General features: G+C 43.4%; 1 protein-coding gene across 1 annotated transcript in view; it reads left to right on the top strand.

Moving 5' to 3' along the window:
* Window positions 1–20487, top strand: part of dscaml1 (Down syndrome cell adhesion molecule like 1) — a 781005-nt gene that overhangs the window by 607288 nt on the left and 153230 nt on the right. Inside the window, exon 19 of the mRNA XM_072283885.1 lies at window positions 1536–1691. Coding sequence (XP_072139986.1) covers window positions 1536–1691 — 156 coding nt within the window. The remainder of the gene's footprint in view (window positions 1–1535; window positions 1692–20487) is intronic.

Below are 20487 nucleotides of genomic sequence, written 5' to 3'. Positions count from 1 at the left end.
TTAATCCTTCAACGTGCATCAGGCCTTGCACACCACCTCCATACCCCATAACTGTTGGCATGTTGGAGATCTGTACTGTACTTTGGCAACATCATTCCAATCAGGACCCTGAAAACATCAACTGCTGCAAGAGGATCATCAATTTGGTGAAAAGCACACTTTAGTCTTCCTGAAACGAATTAAGTCTTCCATTGCAATGAGATGTCCATAAGTGAACGCTACTGACGGGCACAGTGCGGGCTATGGGAGTGTATGGTGAGGGTTGCACTGAAGCTCAGTGCAGTCAATGCAAAGACTGCACTTGAAGGTTTTGCTGCCACTGTACTCTGAGGGGCTGGCTCCTGTCTAACTGCCCTGTAAACACTTGATTGGTGTTTTGTGAATGACACTAGGCACGAGTTGCTAGATATCTTGAGCAAAACACATGCAAAATGTTGGAGGAGCTCACCAAGTCAGGCAGCATCTATGAAAATGAATAAACAAACAACTTTTGAATAGTCTGAAGAAGGGTCTTGGCCCGAAACATCGACTGTTTATTCTTTTCCATAGATGCTGCCTGACCTGCTGAGTTCCTCCAGCATTTTGTGTGTGTTGCTGATGAATGACACATGTTTAGTAAGTGGAATGTTTTGAGTGGATGACACTACAAATAAAGAGAAAGGCATGTACAGATGGTATTGCAGTTCCTAGATTTATTATTATGAATACATTTTATTTTTGAAATGAAATATTACATAGAATAACAACCTGCATATGGATGGGTCTTTGATTCCCCTGGCCTCAACTCAAATATCACCTTACTTCCCAATTCAAGTTTCAAGATAGTTTATTGTCATTCTTCCGTACACGAGTATAAAGGAGAAGGAAGTCGTTGTTACTCCAGTCTGATGCAGCATTAAAAAAAACACAATAAACATAAGGAACACAGTAATTATAAATACAAAAGCAATCTTATAAAACACAGTGTACAAATAACTGTTGAGTGTGGCCAACTATTCATAAGATTAGCTTATATATCTAGATTGATTGTCTGTACATAAAATGACAGTGTGGGGTGGTGGGGTAGCTAAATGGGTGGAGGTATGACTTACTCCTGGACCTGGCCAAAATGGTCTTTCACAGATCCAGGCAATGGGCAGTTGAGGGATCTGCTCGAGCCAACTGCTTGCCTTTCTTCCAGCCTTATGTCCCTGCTAGGGTATCTTTGGAGAGGGGCCATTGGGTATTATCAGAACAGTGTGCTCCCCCACCCCAGAGCATTTTATAGATGGCAGTAACCATATTATAATTTGAAATTGTGAGCAGTCTTGTAAATCCCTAAAGATTGTATTTGTGTATTTTTTGAGTGAATAGACATCTGTAGTTTTGTAAAATAAAAATAGATAGCCGAGGTGTTGATCAGCCTGGTGACTTGGGGGAAGTAACTGCTTTTGATTCTGGAGGTCCTGGTGTAGCCTCTTCCCTGATGGAAGTAATACAAACAAAATGCCTGCAGCAGGTGTTGAGTGACTTTTCCCCATCTTGTGTTGGTGCAGACTGGGGAGAGATGCAGAACATCACCACGATGGACTCACAAGTAGAGCTGAGAGGCCTGGAGAAGTTCACCAATTACAGCGTCCAGGTGCTGGCCTTCACTCAGGCAGGGGATGGCGTACGCAGCCTGGTGATCTATGCACAGACGAAAGAAGACAGTAAGAATCCTTTCTTTCCTTCTCTGTAACACTCGAGCGAGTTTCCTCCTTCAGGTTATGAGTGATGTTGCTAACACTAGCATTGGAGATTGAGAGGAGATTTGTGGGGTACAGATATTGTAAATGCAAGCATTTTCCCCTCAGGTTGGGTGAGACTAGAACTAAAGGTCATCGGTTAAGGGTGAAAGGTGAAATCAAGGGGAATTTCTTACCTCAGAAGGTGGTGAGAGTGGAACGAGCTGCCTGCAGAAGTGATGAATGCAGGTTCAATTTCAAACATTTGAGAGAAATTTGGAGAGTATGTGGTTAGGAGGGGTATGGAGGGCTATGGATCAGGTGTTTGTCAATGGGACTAGGATAGTATTTCAGCTCAGATTAGGTGGACCAAAGGATGTGTTTCTGTGTCCGTAGTGTTCTATGACCCGATGATTCTATCACTAAACCGCATAAACTGGTCAAGCCCAGGAACAGAGTGACAATTTTGCTGACTCAACACTTGATGTATGAATTAAATAAGACTTTCTCATTTCCTACATTATGTATTGATAAGGAGTCAGTAAACTTGAGCATTTTAGCACAGATACATGCTACCTCTGTGTTACAGCAGTTCAGTTACCAGAATTTCCCCTATGTAATTCACAAATAAAACATAGGAAAGTAGAATATTACAACACAGTACGGGCCATTTGGCCCACGATGTGGTGCCAATCATTTAACCTATTCTAGGATCAATCTAACCCTTCTATTTCACATTTACTCCCCATTACGCTACTGGCATTTAGGGTCGCTATGAAGGTCCTCCATCTTCATGTGTAGAAAGATTCTTCATTGCTGCTTCCGTAATAATTTTGTTTTACCGGTCAGAGTTCTTAGCCCTGAGCTGAACCCCCGAACCTGGAGGACCGGTGGACCACTCTTAGTCTTTCCTCTACCCTTTGACCTGTTTGGCATGGGTGACCCCACCAAGAGTCAAAGCATAAAGCCCTGACTCCAGCCAACATTGCTCTCTGGGCCATTGAGGCATGCAGCTTCCAAACCCAATGACAAGATTGTGTTCCTCTTGGATCTCCATTTTTCTATCATCAATGTTCCTGTCGAAGAATTACTTCAACCTCCCTAATGTATCTTCCTCTACTATCACCCCTGCCAAGGTATTTCATGCACTTGCTACACGCTGTGTAAAAAAAACTACTTCTGACATCCCCTCTATACTTTCCTTCAATCACCTTAAAATTATGCCTCCTCATATTAGCCACTTCTGCGCTTGGAAAATGTCTCTGGCTGTCCATTCGATTTATGCCTCTTATTATCTTGTACTCTTCTATCAAGTCAGCTCTCATCCTCCCTCACTCCAAAGAGAAAAGTCCTAGTTCGCTCAACCTATCCTCATAAGACATGCTCTCTAATCCAGATAGCATCCTGGCAAATTTCCTCTGCACCCTCTCTGAAGCTATCATATCCTTCCTATAATGAGGCAACTAGAACTGAACACAATATTCCAAGTGTGGTCTAACCAGAGTTTTATAGAGCTGCAATATCACCTCAAGGTTCTCAAAATTAATCCCCCCAAATGATGAACACATGATGCACATTCTTAACTACCCGATCAATTGCTACTAAAATAGCTGAGATACAGAATACAAATTCGCTCTCATGGAAATTATGTCAAGTTTTATTTTAATTTTAGTTCGCTTTTCTTGTTGCTTGTGCAGATGATGTTACTTTGAATTACAGAAAATCGTGGCATGGAGATGGTTTTCTGGGAATATAACCCCCTCCTTCCCTCTATAACACCTGTCTCGACAGTTTCTCCCACACAAATGATTTATGTATTTAACATTCTTTGCTAGAGTTTTCTTTTCACCAATCAGTCAGCCAAACTAATAATCACTCAAAGTCTACATCTTTTGACTTGTATTCTCCTGGACTAGGACCACTCTCTTCTAGCTAACGGTAGTAAGAAAAGCTTGATATTAATTACAGTGTTTGTATTTGTTTGTGATATCCTTATTTCAACGATTGCTTCCTACAGAATTGTTCTCGTTCATGGTTGCTCATGGTTGGTTCAGAGTTTAATGGGTTACATCATCGTGTATGTTGCTGTGACAATGTAATGGTATGTTATCACTACAGTGGTAACACTCCTTTTGGCTCTCTCCATAGCAACCCAAATTTCCAGTTGCCTTTGACAAACATAAAATGTCTGCAAATGATCCTAGAATTTATTTATGCTCCTATATCTCAGTCTCCAAGATGGTTTATTGATTTAAGTTCTTATGGTGGGACATTCAGATTTCCAGTATCCTCAATATTATTTGTTTGCACTGTATTCAAACTCTTCTTGTTGTTAGGAATATTTGATGTGGATCTGTTTTTGCTGCTCCTGCAATAATGCCTGACAGGGACATGCATTTTTGTAGGTATTTTCCTTTCAGGAATTGTAGCAATTGTGTTGCTGGTCAACAACTGTACAAAAATATCCTTTATACTGAGATGATAGTCTTAGTATTATGGAAACAGAGATCCTGCAAGTGCTCAAAATTTGATAGTCACCACTAATATTTGATCTTGCCTATTCTCCCATTCCTTCCAACCCCAATAAATCTTCTATAAAGATTAAAGTTTAGCCTTATTTGTCACATGTGTGAAATGTATTGCTTGTGTCAAATCAATCAGCAAGAAATGCTCTGGGCAGCCCACAAATGTCACAACACTTCCAGCACCAATGTTTATTAGCCCTGACCCATACATCTTTGGAATGTGGGGGGGTGGGGGGTGGAATCTGAAACACCGGGAGGAGACCCAAATGGGAAAAATGTACAAACTCTTTACATACAAGGGGTGATTGATAAGTTTGTGGCCTAAGGTAGAAGGAGTCAATTTGAGAAAACCTAGCACAATTATTTTTCAACATAGTCCCCTCCTACATTTACACACTTCGTCCAATGGTCGTGAAGCATATGGATCCTTTCTTTGTAGAAGTCGAAGTCTTGGACCTCCAGGTGGTCCACAGCAGGGGTGATTGATAAGTTCATGGCCTAGGGTAGAAGGAAATGAGTTATACAGCTCTCGTTACATGCACGTGCAGTTCAACTCTTTGACTGATTATGCAGGAAGCTTGAAGTTAATAACTCATCTCCTTCTACCTTAGGCCACAAACTTATAAATCACCGCTGCTGTGGACCACTTCTGGAGGTCTAAGGCACCGACTTCTACAAAGAAGGGATCCGTATGCTCCACGACCACTGGACTAAGTGTGTAAATGTAGGAAAAATAAATGTGCCTAGGTTTTCTAAAATTGACTCCTTCCACCTTAGGCCACGAACTTATCAATCACCCCTCGTACAATGCTACCATGCCTCCTTATTAAACATTATCTTCATGCACATATAGCACATCTATGTACATAGGGCACACCACTATACAAGTAACAGATTGAAGCAGGTTGCATTGATCATATTAGAGGAAGCTGAAGAAGAAGAAGAAAGCCCTTAACTCTGGGTAGAATCATCGGGACGCCGTCATGACGGCATTTTTTTTTTAGCAGGCTTTCTTATTTTTACGAGACCGAGTCGCTAGCTCAGCGCTCAACCCAGCACGGATGGAAAGCGTGCAAGGGAGCCAGCTGGATTCGAACTCAGGAGCTTTCGCTCCAAAGTCCGGCGCTGATGCCACTACGCCACCAGCCGGCAAATATGAGCACAAGTATAAAGTAATGGAAAGGCATTTCATGCAGCAACACACTCAATGTTGAGTTCCTCCATTAACGTTTGTGGTACTCCAGATTCCAGCAACTGCTGTTCTCTTTGCCTCAAAGGGTATTCATTGTTGCCAGTCCATCACAGGAAAAGCACTCCTCATCACTGAGTATACTTACAAGGAATGCTGCCACAAGAAAGCAGTATCTATTATCAAGGACCCCCACCATCCAGCACATGCTCTCTTCTTGCTACTACCATCGGACAGGAGATACAGGAGCCTTAGGTCTGACACCACCAGGTTCAGGAACAGCTATCACCCAACATCCATCAGGGTCCTGAACCGGCGTTGATAACTTCACTCACCTCAACACTGAATTGACTTCACAGTCTACAGACTCACTTTTAATGACTCCACTACTCGTGTTCTCAATATTACCATCTTTTTTTTTTGCACAATTTGTCTTCTTTTGCGCATTGGTTGTTTGTCAGTCTTTGTTTATGTATAGTTCATAAATTCTATTGTATTTCTTTATTTTCCTGTAAATACCTGCAAGAAAATGAGTCTCACGGTAGTATATAGTGACATATTTTTTGGTCAGGTCACTCGTCTGAGTGCTACTGGTACCAGGTAACCCAGTACTACCTGTCGCATAGTCGGGTGGTCGGCGACTAAACCGGCTCCCCCATCAGGCTTGCCTGGTAAGGAGGATGGCTAGACACCCTGCAGGACAAAAAACAAGACCTGTCAAAGGCCGGATGAACCCTCTCATAGGGTCAACGGCCATCTAGCAAACACGTGCCGTGAAGCGCGGAAAGGGCATCCCTTGCATCGAAGCTTGGTCTGGCCGTTCACTGCAACAGAACTTCCCCCAGCCGTCTTGGACCCCACCATGCCGCTGGATCCGGGAGGGGATGTCGAGAGGGTGGGTCTGGACCTGTGCTACCCCCTACTCACCTAAAATCCACTCAAACACACGTTGTTCCTTTCTGTACCACCCCACTAACTGACTGAAAGGAACCATCATCATCCTATGGGATGGATAGCCAGAGAGAGAGTGACATATTTGTACTTTGATAGTAAATTTCCTTTGACTTTGGGCATTGATGCGCAGAAGGATGGAATAGTCCATTTATCTTTTTCCCTTCTATGGATGTTCATAACGACAGATGCAGGTACAGTCCAGCTTTTATTTATCCGCTTAATTGGAAGTTTTGACTGGCCAATCTTTAGCTGCCTTATCAATGAGGAGCAAGCCTAAAGGTTTTAAGCACTCTAGTTGGGCTAACCTTACCCAAAGCCATCTGTGGAATGGGAGCTTCATTTAAAAGCACGGCAGTGGACTGACAATGGTTAACAGTTGTGCAGTGAATGCCAAAACTGCAACAAGAAATTTCATGACATATACCAGTGATAATAAACCTAATTCAAAGTTCAAAGTAAATTTTATTATCAAAGTACAAATATGTCACCATACACAATCTTGAGATAAATTTTCTTGTGGGCATACTCAGCAAATGTATAGAATATGAACTATAACAGAATCAATGAAAGACACCCAGCTAGAACGTTTAGCCAGAGTACAGAAAATAACAAACTGTGAAAATGCTAATATAAATAAAAAGTAATAAATATTGAGAACATGTGATAAAGAGCCCTTGAAAGTGAGTCCAGAAGTTGTGGGAACATTTCAATGATGGAGCAAGTGAAGTTGAGTGAAGTTATCCCCTTTGGTTCAAGAGCCTGAACAAAGCACCTAGAAATTTAAAATTGCTAATCCTCTGCATCTTTGATCCTCCAGTGAGGACTGGCTCATGAACCACTGGCTTCCCTCTCCTGAAATCAGTTCATTAATCTTGCTTACATTGTGTGAGAGGTTGTTGTTGTGGCATCATTCAGACAGATTTACAATCTCCCTACTGTATGCTAATTCATCACCACCTTTGATTCAGTTCACAACAGTGGTGCCACCAGCAAACTTAAATATGGTATTGGAGCTGTATTTAGCCTCACAGTCATAAGTGTAAAGTGAGTAGAGCAGGGGACAAAGCACACTGCTTTCCTTTTGGGAGCAAAAATACAGAAGAAAAGGTGACCCAGCTATGACACACAGAGGAAAATAATATCTGTATTAGCTCTAATAAGCAGGCATAAAAAGTTGCAAGTAGATGAAGCAGACCTGAGACTGTAAGCAGTTTAGAGTTCAGCGAAATAGAAACATAGAAAGCCTACAGCACAGTACAGGCCCTTCAGCCCACAAAGCTGTGCCGAACATGTCCCTACCTTAGAAATTATATTAAAAATAATCCTCTATTTTTCTAAACTCCATGTACCTATCCAGGAGCCTCTGAAAAGACCCTATCGTTTCTGCCTCCACCACCGCCGCCGGTAGCCCATTCCACACACTCACCACTCTGCGTAAAAAGCTTACCCCTGACATCTCCTCCATACCTACTTCCAAGCACCTTAAAAATGTGCCCTCTCATGTTAGCCATTTCAGCCCTGGGGAAAAGCCTCTGACTATCCACACGATCAATGCCTCTCATCATCTTATACAACTCTATCAAGTCACCTCTCATCCTCCGTCATTCCAAGGAGAAAAGGCCGAGTTCACTCAACCTATTCTCATAAGGCATGTTCCCCAATCCAAGCAACATTCTTGTAAATCTCTTCTGCACCCTTTCTATGGTTTCCACATCCTTCCTGTAGTGAGGTGACCAGAAATGAGCACAGTACTCCAAGTGGGGTCTGACCAGGGTCCTACATAGCTGCAACATTACCTCTCGGCTCCTAAACTCAATCCCACAGTTGATGAAGGCCAATGCACTGTATGCCTTCCTAACCACAGAGACAACCTGCGGAGCAGCTTTGAGTGTCCTATGGACTCAGAACCCAAGATCGCTCTGATCCTCCCCACTGCCAAGAGTCTTACCATTAATACTATATTCTTCCATCATATTTGACCTACCAAAATGAACCACTTCACACTTATCTGGGTTGAACTCTATCTGCCACTTCTCAGCCCAGTTTTGCATCCTATCAATGTCCTGCTGTAACCTCTGACAGCCCTTCACACTATCCACAACACCTTCAACCTTTGTGTCATCAGCAAATTTACTAACCCATCCCTCCACTTCTTCATCCAGGTCAGTTATAAAAACCACAAAGAGTAGAGGTCGCAGAACAGATCCCTGAGGCACACCACTGGTGACCAACCTCCATGCAGAATATGACCCGTCTACAACCACTCTTTGCCTTCTGTGGGCAAGCCAGTTCTGGATTCACAAAGCATGGTCCCATTGATCCCATGTCTCCTTACTTTCTCAATCAGCCTTGCATGGGGTACCTTATCAAATGCCTTGTTGAAATCCATATACACTACATCTACTGCTCTATCTTCATCAATGTGTTTAGTCACATCCTCAAAAATTCAATCAGGCTTGTAAGGCGTGACCTGCCTTTCACAAAGCCACGCTGACTATTCCTAATCATATTATGCCAATCAATATTTGGGAAATTAAAATCTCCCATCACGACAACTCTGTTATTATTACACCTTTCCAGGATCTGTTTCCATATCTGCTCCTCGATATCCCTGTTACTATTGGGTGGTCTATAAAAAGACACCCAGTAAAGTTATTGACCCCTTCCTTTTCCTAACTTCCACCCACAGGGACTCCATGACGTCCACCTTTTCCGCAGCCGTGACACTATCTCTGATCAACAGTGCCACACCCCCACCTCTTTTGCCTCCCTCCCTGTCTTTTCTGAAACATCTAAAGCCTGGCACTTGAAGTAACCATTCCTGTCCCTGAGCCATCCAAGTCTCTGTAATGGCCACAACATCATAGCTCCAGGTAATGATCCACGCTCTAAGCTCATTATCGTTGTTCATAATACTCCTTGCATTAAAATAGACACATCTCAAACCGTTGGTCTGAGCGCGCCCCTTCTCTATCACCTGCCTATCCTCCCTCACACACTGTCTCCAAGCTTTCTCTATTTGTGAGCCAACCGCCTCTTCCTCTGTCTCTTCAGTGGTTCCCACCCCCCAGCAATCCTAGTTTAAACTCTCCCCAATAGCTGTAGCAAACCTCCCCGCCAGGATATTGGTCCTCCTCGGATACAAGTGCAACCTGCCCTTTTTGTACAGGTCACACCTGCCCCAAAAGAGGTCCCAATGATCCAGAAATCCGAATCCCTGCCCCTGGTCCAATCCCTCAGCCACGCATTTATCCTCCACCTCATTCTATTCCTATACTCACTGTCACGTGGCACAGGCAGTGATCCCGAGGTGACTACCTTTGAGGTCCTGCTTCTCAACTTCCTTCCTAACTCCCTGTAGTCTGTTTTCAGGACCTCCTTCCTTTTCCTACCTATGTCGTTGATACCAATATGTACCATGACCTCTGGTTGTTCTCCTTCCCACTTCAGGATATCGTGGACGCGATCAGAAACATCCCAGACCCTGGCACCTGGGAGGCAAACTACCGCCTGTGTTTCTATCCTGCATCCACGGAATTGCCTGTCTGACCCCTAACTATAGAGTTCCCTATCACTACTGCCTTCCTCTTCCTTTCCCTACCCTTCTGAGCCACAAGGCCAGACCCTGTGCCAGAGGCCACTGTTGCTTCCCCCAGGTAGGCGTCTCCCCCAACAGTACTCAAGCAGGAGTACTTATTGTCAAGGGGTACAGCCACTGGGGTACTCAGTGCCCTTCCCTCTTCTGACTGTGACCCACTTGTCTGTCTCCCGAGGCCCTGGTGTGACTACCTGCCTATAGCTCCTCTCTATCACCTCCTCACTCTCCCTGACCAGACGAAGGTCATCGAGCTGCTTCTCCAGTTCCCTAACACAGTCCCTAAGGAGCTGCAGCTCGACGCACCTGGTCAGATGTGGCCGTCCAGGAGGCTGGGAGTCTCCAGGACTTCCCACATCTGACACCGAGCACAGAACACCAGCCTCACACGCATACTTCCTGTCTGTATTCTAAACTGGCAACCTACCTCACCTTGACCTGTTATCACCTCAACCCATTAAACCAAAGCCCTCCTACCCTGTCTCCCTCTACATCGGCACCTGCTTCTCTGATGCCTGCTCTATAAAGCTGCCTCCTTTTCAACTCTTCTGGCTGTTCTAACTGGCTGACGTCCACACGCTTGCGCAGTCGTACCTCGATCAATATAATGACCAACAATTTGATTCCAGGAGCATGAGAGTAAACTGCAAGGAACATAAAGTGAACTACAAAAGCTTCCACAAGTGTGAACAATGTGGTATCTTCACAGGAAACATTAAAATAGGGATCAAGAAAATAGCAGAGAAATTCAATAAATATTTCAGTTCTGACTTGAAAGAAGATAGAAAAAATAACTTCCCATCAATGCAAGGGAACATAGTAGTCATAGTCATACTTTATTGATCCCGGGGAAAAAGAAAGAGTCTAAAGAAAAGAAAGAGTAAAGAAACGTAGTATTAGTAAAATCATATTGCAGGAGAAGTTAATGTCACTAAAACTGAACAAATCCACAGAGGTTGAAAATCTGCATCCCAGGTTACAAAAGAAAGCAAACATTGATATAAAGTTCAAAGTTCAAAGTAAATTTATTCTCAGGGGACATTTATGTCCTGAGTAGGAGGCTGAGCACTCAGCTTTGTGGTAAATTTGTGCTGATGGAGGAGATGCTGTTGCCAATCCAAACTGAATATGGTGGATGCATTGGCTGTAATCTTCCAAAATTCTACAGAGTATGGAAAGCATCTTGTCAATTAGATAGATAGATACTTTATTGATCCCAAAGGAAATTACAGTGTCACAGTAGCATTAAAATTGCACAGATACACAAATATTAGAAGAGAACTAAGAAAAAATAAAAAATAAGTTACCTTAAAAATAAGATGTACAAGATTTTCAAGTCAAAGATTGCAAGATTTAGAAGATTTCCAAGTTCATATTGATAAAAAGGTAGTGCAAGAATTGCTGTAATATTATACAGTAATGGGTGCGCATTCATACGTCCAGATAAGAAGAGATGATAGTACAGCACAGTATTACACAGGGTGTTCACGATAGCAGGGTGGGGTAAACAGAGCTCAACAGAGCTTAAAAAAAGGTTAATAACAGTCTAACAGAAAGGGGTCATCACTTCCCCAGGTATAGGTTGACCCATTATAGAGCCTAATGACCAAAGGTAAGAATTACCTCATATAGAGCTCTTTGGAGCAATGCAGTTGTAGTATTCTGTTACTGAAAGTGCTCCTCTGTTCAGCTAAGGTAGCATGCAGACGGTGAGAAACATTGTCTAGTATTGCTGGGATTTTCCGTAGGGTCCTTTGTTCTGTCACAGCCTCCAGTGTGTCCGGTTTGCGCCTTTATCAGATCCATTCTTTCTAATCAGTTTATTGAGCCTGTTGGCATCACCCGTGTTGATACCATTGTCCCAGCACGCCACTGCATAGAAGATTGTACTGGCGACAACAGACTGGTAGAACAGATGTGCAGGAGAGGCCTGCATACTCCAAAGGACCTCAGTCTCCTCAGGAAGTAGAGGTGACTCTGGCCCTTCTTGTACACAGCCTCTGTGTCAGTGCTCCACTGTCATCCAGGTGCACCCCCAGGTACTTGTAGGTCCCCATCACATCCACATTCTCACCATCACCAGTACCAGGGAACTGTGCAGGATTAGTCTTCCCAAAGTCCATCACCATCTCCTTTGTCTTACTGATGATCAGCTGCAGATGATTCAGCTTGCACTATTCGACAAAGTCCTCCACCAGGGCCCTGTATTCATCCTCCTGTCCTCCCTTTATACATCCAACTATTGCTGAGTCATCAGAGAATGTCTGCAGATGACATGACTCAGTGTTGTATCTAAAGTTCGAGGTGTACAGGGTAAACAGGAAGGGAACCAATACAGACCCTGTGGGGCCCCAGTGCTGACACACAGTTCTGAGCTGCACAAACTGTGGTCTGCCAGTCAGGTAGTCCATTATCCAGGACACAATAGAAATGCCAACCTGCACTGAATGGAGCTCCCCCCCACCACCCCCCCCCCAGCAATGAGGGCTTGAGGGCTGTATGGTATTGAAGGCACTTGAGAAATCATGATCCTCACAGTGCTGGCCTGCTTATCCAAATGGGAGTAGGCTCTGTTCAGCAGGTAAATGACAGCATTGTTGATTCCAATGTGCTTTCGGTAGGCAAACTGCAGGGGGTCGAGGGCTGATCTAACCAGGGGTCAGAGGTGAGACAGGACTAGCCTCTGTAGATTCTTCATGATGTGTGAGGTCAGGGCCACTGGACGGTAGTCATTCAAGACTTTTGGTGGGATCTTCTTGGGTACTGGGACACACATGATGTTTTCCAGTCAGGACCCTTTCCAGGCTGAGACTCAGATTGAAAATGCACTGGAGAACTCAGCACAGTCCTTCAGGACTCTGGGGTTCACACCATCTGGTCCTAATGCTTTGCCATGTCTGAGTTTCCCAGAGCCCTTCTCACCTGCTCAGTAGTGAAGGTGAGTCCATGATGACTGGGGAGATGGTGGAAGGTGGGGACTGGGGGAGGTGAAGATCAGGATGATAGCAGTTGATATGTGGAGGTGTGGATGGTAGGTGCAAGGCAAGGAGGGGATATAGACAGTGGTAGCCTGTGTTGTTCATCCACATGTTGAACTGGAGGAATGGAGGCATTGGTGCTGAGGGATCATTGGGTGCCTGGGCACCTAGGCTGGTGTGCTGAGGGGTGTAAACAGGAGGGCAATTGTCAAACCTATTGAAGAATTGGTTCAACTCATGAGCCCATTCACGACTGCATTCCGAGGCTCTACAGCTAGGTTGATGATAAGGTGGCAAACATAATTCCACTGTTATGTGCCAGCTTGTACTCCTTCCCCTCCCCCACCTTCTTATTCTGGCTTCTGCCCCCTTCCTCTCCAGTCTTGATGAAGGGTCTCTGCCTGAAATGTTGACCCTCCATTGAAGGTGCATCTTGATTGTCAATGCTCTGTAGCTCTGTGCTGCTGTATGTGGTTACAGAAGTCCAGGACATGCTGCCTTATACTGCAGGCGGTAATTGGTAATCGGTTTAGTAATGTAACATCTAGCAAAGTACAGAAAAAAGTTTTTGTTTTTGGGCCGGCCACACAGGTCATTCCATACATAAGTATACCAAGGTAGCATGATAGAAAAACAATAACAGAATGCAGCATATAATGTTACAGTTACAGAGAGAGTGCAGTGCAGTGAGACAAATGAGGTGCAAGGGCCATGATGAGGTAAATTGAGAGATAAAGTTCTCGGATCGTATAAGAGATCTGTTCAAGAGTTTTAGTCAGCAGTTCTCTTCATAGTAGCCTGTCAGCACCATCCTGTCCAATTGGTTGAATATCCACTGATGTAGATGTGAAATTAACATCCCATGGTCAGGAAATGAACAAGTTATAGTGGGATCAATCTTCCACAATGGACAGTTTGGATCAGCAGGAAGGTAAGCTCATAACTCTGGCTGTCCCTAAATGTAGACTGTGGGACCAGGAAACAAGGGCACTGGCATCGTGCACAGATTTACCCGTTCTTTCATCAGTTAGCACAGCAGCCCCATGAAGAGAATGGGGAAAATCAGCTGATGAGCAAAAGTTTAGTGTCTATGTTTCTGTAAATGGATCAGTATGTATGAGTGTGGACATTCTTGCATGTTATCCTTTGTATTTATGTGTGTGTGCATTTGAGTCGTTCAAGTGTGCACACTGTTTATCTGTGTCTGCTTGTATACATGAAAGTACTCCAAAGAGAAAAATACCAAACACAAAAGATGTGTATATTTTTTTTGCACTTTAATCTTGATTTTTTTCTACCAAATTTTGGATATCCCCTGTGTGAGGGATTGGAGGCCTGACTGGCCGTCAAATCTGTTCTGTGAGTTTATGCAGGTGCCTCTCCTGAGACAGCCCATACACATCGCCCAGCCATGCTGTAAGGCTGTGAGCATGGGCCCAATGGAAGACCGTGTCTGGGGCCATACTGTAGGGAACAGAGTTCTCCAAGTGCAGGCAGGCAGCAATCTTGGTGTAACGAGGCAGCTGTGATTGAAAGACCTGACATGTAAGCTCATTTTGCAACACTAGCCGTGGCCCTTTCACATACTGAGACCCAAGGGGCTACCACTGAGATCAGAACCCACTGTAGCTTTCCCAGTGGGCAGAACATATTTAAAAAGAATTATTTGGGACAACCAGGAGTTGAAACGAGTTGGGGCGGACATGACTAGAATAGCATTTTGTCCAGCAAGCTTGCCTTTCGACCGGTGAAGTGATTTAAAATTAAAATGTACCTAATTATAGACTGCAGCCTGAAATTACGGCTTCAGTTCATGCCAGAACAAATCCTATCATGTTCAAATCGATTATAACACACCACCTCCAAGGTTATTAATTGTCCCTTGATTGCAGTGGATAGCAAATCCTCATGGAATCTTGCCAGATCAACCGGATGACCCATTTTCAACGCAAAGCAGGATCTGCACCTGTTTTATTTTTTAATAATACCATGAGCCCCACGTATTTGCATATTTTTTTCATTAACTAATCCCTGTTTTGCATAAGAGTTAGCAGAAGGGTTTTTATATTCTGATTCAAAAGGAAATCCGAGTTCTCCGGGTAATTATTACATATTTAAGCACCTCTAGAATGCAGATGAATCTGTCATGTGTTGTTTTCAGACACGTTTAATATGATAATCCTATCGTGGAAATAAATTCTTATTAATGAATGGACTTAGGTTTGCTTATTTCCATTGGGCTTTTACTTGGTAGGCAGCCGGGTCTCCTCAGGGCTTTCTGCTTTCCTGGCTGATTAATATTGTACACATGTACTCAGGTTATTTTCAGCCACTTAATGTTACACAGAGTAGCGGGTATACACAGTGGCCACTTTATTAGGTACCTCCTGTAAAATGATCAATGAGTGTATGTTCATGGTCTTCTGTTGCTGTAGCCCATCCACTTCAAGGTTTGACATGTTGTGCATTCAGAGATGCTCTTCTGCACACCACTGTTGTAACGTGTGGTTATTTGAGATACTGTCACCTTCCTGTCAGCTTGAATCAGTCTGACCATTCTCCTCTGACCTCTCATTAAACAGGTGTTTCCACTCACAGAAATACCACTCACTAGATTTTTTTTTGTTTTTCATACCATTCTCTACAAACTTCAGAGACTGTTGTGTGTGAAAATCTTAGGAAATCAGCAGTTTCTGAAATACTTCAACCTCCCCGGCTGGCACCAATAATCATTTCCACGGTCAAAGTCAGTAAGATCGCATTTCTTCCCCATTCTGATGTTTGGTCTGAACGACAACTGATCCTCTTGACCATGTCTGCATGCTTTTATGCATTGAGTTGCTGCCACATGATTGGCTGATTAGATATTTGCATTAATGAACAGGTGTGCCTAATAAAATGGCATCTGAGTGTACCTCTCTCAGGTTTCTTGGGATAATATAACATCTACCAGGGTGAGACCTGATGGGCAGCAGTCATTCTGAGAAGTGGACTCTGAGAATAATGTAAATAATGAGGTTACTGGAGCTGTATGCCGAGACCCTGCACTGTTGATTCTGGGACAAATGGCAATTTCGAATTTGTGACAAGAATACACATAGATTAAGATGTAGCTGGCCTGGGCTGGCACCAGTGGAATCAGCAGTTGGTCTGCCACCTGTCTTCAGGAGAGAGAGAGAGAGATAAGGAAAACAATGGAGCAGCATTTGGAGATGTTAATGAAGGGGAAGGAGAGCTGTCAAGATCGGCTCCTCCTTTGAACCCTGAACTGCTTGAAGTGATGGACAGGCGATACCCCAGCAGGGGGATAAAAAGGGACAGGTTTACTAAGGCAGGACACACACGACACCCCGAGGTAACGAGACCCTGGGAGCGGTGCGCCTCTCACAAGTCGGTGGGAAGCTTTTGGACGGCTGATTGCGGGATCAAGCCATAGACGCTCAGGGTGGAAAGGCACGATCGGCGGGAACCTGGTGTGTGTCCACCCTTGCCTGGGTGCCAGGTTCACCGCAGAGAAACGATCGTATCTGGAAACGGAGGGGTCACGGTCGGTGACCTCAGATGACATCACAAAGGACTCGCCCGAAAGCTGACTGCGAAGGTCTGTGTGGAAGCCTTGAATATTCATTCGTTTTGCTCTCTCTCTCCTTCCCCCCACTGTCCATCGCCACGGCAGCGATTACTGCAAACTGAACTGAACTAAATTGAACTGAACTTTGCGTCACTTTGAAACTGGTCATTTACCCCTAGACAACGATAGAGCTTGATTGATCCTGTTATCTTAATTCTGTGTACATGTATATTTATCATTGCTGAACTGTTGCATTCATTATCCTTTTGATTAGAGTACTGTGTTGCTTGTTCCTTTAATAAAACTTTCTTAGTTCTAGTAATCCAGACTCCAACTGAGTGATCCATTTCTGCTGGTTTGGCAACCCAGTTACGGGGTACGTAACAAATTAAATAAATCAGGAATAGAAAAGAGCTAAACTTATTAATTAATGGATATAGAGTCAGGAAGAAGGGAAACAGGCCCTTCAGCCCAACTAGCTATGCTAACCAAGATTCAAAGTTCAAAGCAAATTATTATCAAAGTACGTATATGTTGCCATCTACTACCTTGAGATTCATTTTTGTGGGCATTCACAGTAGATACGATAGTATCAATGAAAAATTACACACAAACAAAGACTGACAAACAACCAATGTGCAAAAGAAGAGAAACTATGCAAATAAAATAATAAATAAATAAGTAATACCAAGAATATGAGGTACAGAGTCCTTGAAAGTGAGTCCATAGGTTGTGTATTCAGCTCTTAAATTACCATCTAGAATGATCCCATTTGCCCACATTTGGGCCACTTTCCTCTTCGCCTTTCCTATCCACATACATGTCCAAGCGTCCATTAAACATTGCTAATGGACCAAGCTTCTGACAGCTTTTTCCATATACTGCGTGGTAAAAGTTACCCTTCAAGTTCCTATTAAATGGACCTGCCTTCTGACAGATCATTCCATATACTGATCACCCTCTGGGGGAAACAAAGTTGTCCCTCAGGTTCCTATTAAATTCCACTCCCCACCAAACTTATGTCCTCTAGTTCTTGATTCCTAAACCAAGGAAAGGGCATTAGGACCCATACAGCTTGGCGCCAGTGTCGTCGCAGAGCAATGTGTGGTTAAGTGCCTTGCTCAAGGACACAACACGCTGCCTCAGCTGAGGCTCGAACTAGCGACCTTCAGATCACTAGACGAACGCCTTAACCACTTGGCCACTCTGCAGTATATATTTATACTGCACCAACCGCCGCTGCTGGGCTATAAACATGCAGGAGCAATGTGTGGTTAAGTGCCTTGCTCAAGGACACAACACGTGGCCTTGGCTGAGGCTCAAGCTCGTGACCTTCAGATCACTAGTCCAACGCCTTAACCACTTGGCCACGCGCCAACACTCTGTTATACACCCCTGTAAGATCTGCCCGTATTCCCCTAGGGTTCAATGAATAAAACTCCAGCATCTCAACCTTTCTTCATAGTTCATAACTCAGACCCTCAAGTCTCAGAAACATCCTCACATCCTCATAAATCTCCTCTGCCCTATTTCCAGTTTGATGGAATCCTATCTGTAGCAGAATGATCAAAACTGAACACAATATTCCAAATACCTTGTGCAAGTGATCTGAAGAGAGGACTGGAAAATGATGTTGAGATGAATGAACGGTAAAGCAGGGGTAGGAAGCCAGATGACCTACCCCTGCTCCTATTTTTTATGATCTTATGTTTCTATATTATGGTATATATGCATGGACTAGATGGGCTGAAAGGCCTGTTTCTGTGCTGTAGTGATCTATGACTAAGCATAAAACTCATAGAGAGTTGTTAAAAAAGCATTTGCTTCTCTCATATGGTTACACTGTCTGACCTTGAGAAATGAGGTTGACACTCATGAACCCAAGAGATTCTGCAGTTGCAGGAAATCTTAAGCAACACACACAAAATCCAGAAGGAATTCAACAGGTCAGGCAGCATCTATGGAGAGGGATAAACAGTCAATGTTTTGGGCTGAGATCATTCGTCAAGACTGGAAAGGAAGGGGGAAAGAGTCAGAATAAGGTGTGGCAAGGGGGAAGGAGTACCCACACTGGCAGAAGATAGGTGAGACCAGATGAGGGTGATAGGTGGATGAAGTTAGAAGGTGGGTGGGGATAAATGGACATGGTTTAATCAGAAATAACTGGGAAGGCAGAGGGAGACTAGAGGGAGGAAGTGGGCAAGTGAGGAGAAGAGAAAGCATGAGAGGGGAACTAGAATAAGGAATGGAAGAAGAGAGAAGGTGGAGGGGGAGAAATTACCAGATGTTTGAGATATCTCAGTTGCCTTCTGAAACTGCCCTGAAAGCCTTTTGAGGCAGTTAAGAATAGGTGTAAATCCTGGCCTTGTGCAATGTCAGTGTCCTGTCAATGAATGAATGAATACCACAGGCCTGAAATAGGTACTTTACTCAAAACTTCATCATAGCCTCCTTGAAAAAATGTAACATCCTCACAGAATCGTGGTAGTCCTTAGCCTGTGACTGATCAAAGTGGAGAAAGAGCATATAGAATGGCTTTCACCTTGAATCTTTTCATTGGAAGCACATGGAAGTACCTCAAATATATCAAAAGAAATAGCTCATCTCCCATATTATGCCCCTTCCCACCTAGCCTCTGAAGCAGCTGTTTCCCCACCTATGATAAAGCCTGTAGATCCCACCCCAGTCTGGATCGCAAGACACTACCAAAGAAAAAGAAAGAAATTAGGACATAGATTAGATGAATTTGAAGATAGGAATCTAATGGAAATCAACAAGGACAAGTTGCAGGATTTAGCCCAAACTGGTTCATGATCGAGAGTATCTTTTGATGATATGGAAGAACCCCATGCCAAACTACCTTTTAGCATTTGGTCTTAAAAAAGAACTTCAGTTTCTAAAGAATCTAACATAGACATTCCAAAGTATGTAGCAGCCAACTAAATATTTCTGAAGTGTTGCTGTGTAGAAAATGTGGCAGCCAGTCTGTGCACAGGAAGGTCCCACAATTGATCATGAGATTATTATCAGATAGTGTATTATAGCAATATTAAGGGAGAAATATTGACCAAGATACAGAGGAAATCTTACCAGAAGGACCTTTTTTGGTGCCCTGGGATCCACAAGAAAGCGACCAGTGATTAAAAAAGCATGATATTCGTCATTGGAGAATTCAAGCAGCTCCAATTTGACCGAGCTCCCTGAACAGAGTGAAGAAGGAGCCTGTTAATATGAAAATTAAGGATATTATTCAAAGCTAGAGCATGTAAAAACTATATATATCTATTATTAAAAAAATACCGACTGCAATTGTTTTGAACCACATTTCCTGGCAGATATAATGAAGGTCCAATTATTCAGTAATTTGTCGTTTGAATATTTCACACAAAATTTGTAGCTTGTGCTGTAAATAGAATAGCCTGAAGTTAGAAATTAAATAAGTGTGCTGCATTGATGCAATTTTTATGAAGAAATAAAGGATTTGTGCCCGAAGCTTTTGTCACAGATTAATCTACACACATAGGTCCTTATTCAAACCCTGCCATTTTTAACAGGTGCAGAGAATATGGATTAACTTTGAACATGGATTAAATTGTGATGATATAGTCCCTGAAGTCTTATATATTACAATTTATCTTTATCAGTCCAATCATAATGCATTCACATTAAGCATATAATGCTGAAAAATAGAAAGTTAGGCTCCTGGCTGCTTGTACCATCTCTCTCCTCCCTGAAGCCCCCTCCCAAGTCCCTCTTTCAGCAAGAAACATTGCTTAATACCTGTAAGCTTCTCAAAATTCAATATCTAACAAAACCTGTGTATGGCAGGATTTGGTGGCCAATCAGGATAATACGGTTCACTTCTGTCTCATCAGCTGTCATTTCCTTGTTAATTATCAGACCACTTAAAGAGACCGTGCCCCGCGTCTCCCTCCCCAACCAACCATTCTTCAGCTGTCTGGTTTCTAT

The sequence above is a fragment of the Mobula birostris genome, chromosome 20 (genome assembly GCF_030028105.1).
Source record: "Mobula birostris isolate sMobBir1 chromosome 20, sMobBir1.hap1, whole genome shotgun sequence".
Lineage (NCBI taxonomy): Eukaryota > Metazoa > Chordata > Chondrichthyes > Myliobatiformes > Myliobatidae > Mobula > Mobula birostris.
The sequence above is the reverse complement of the archived record's forward strand: the minus strand, read 5'-3'. Positions and strand labels throughout refer to the sequence as shown.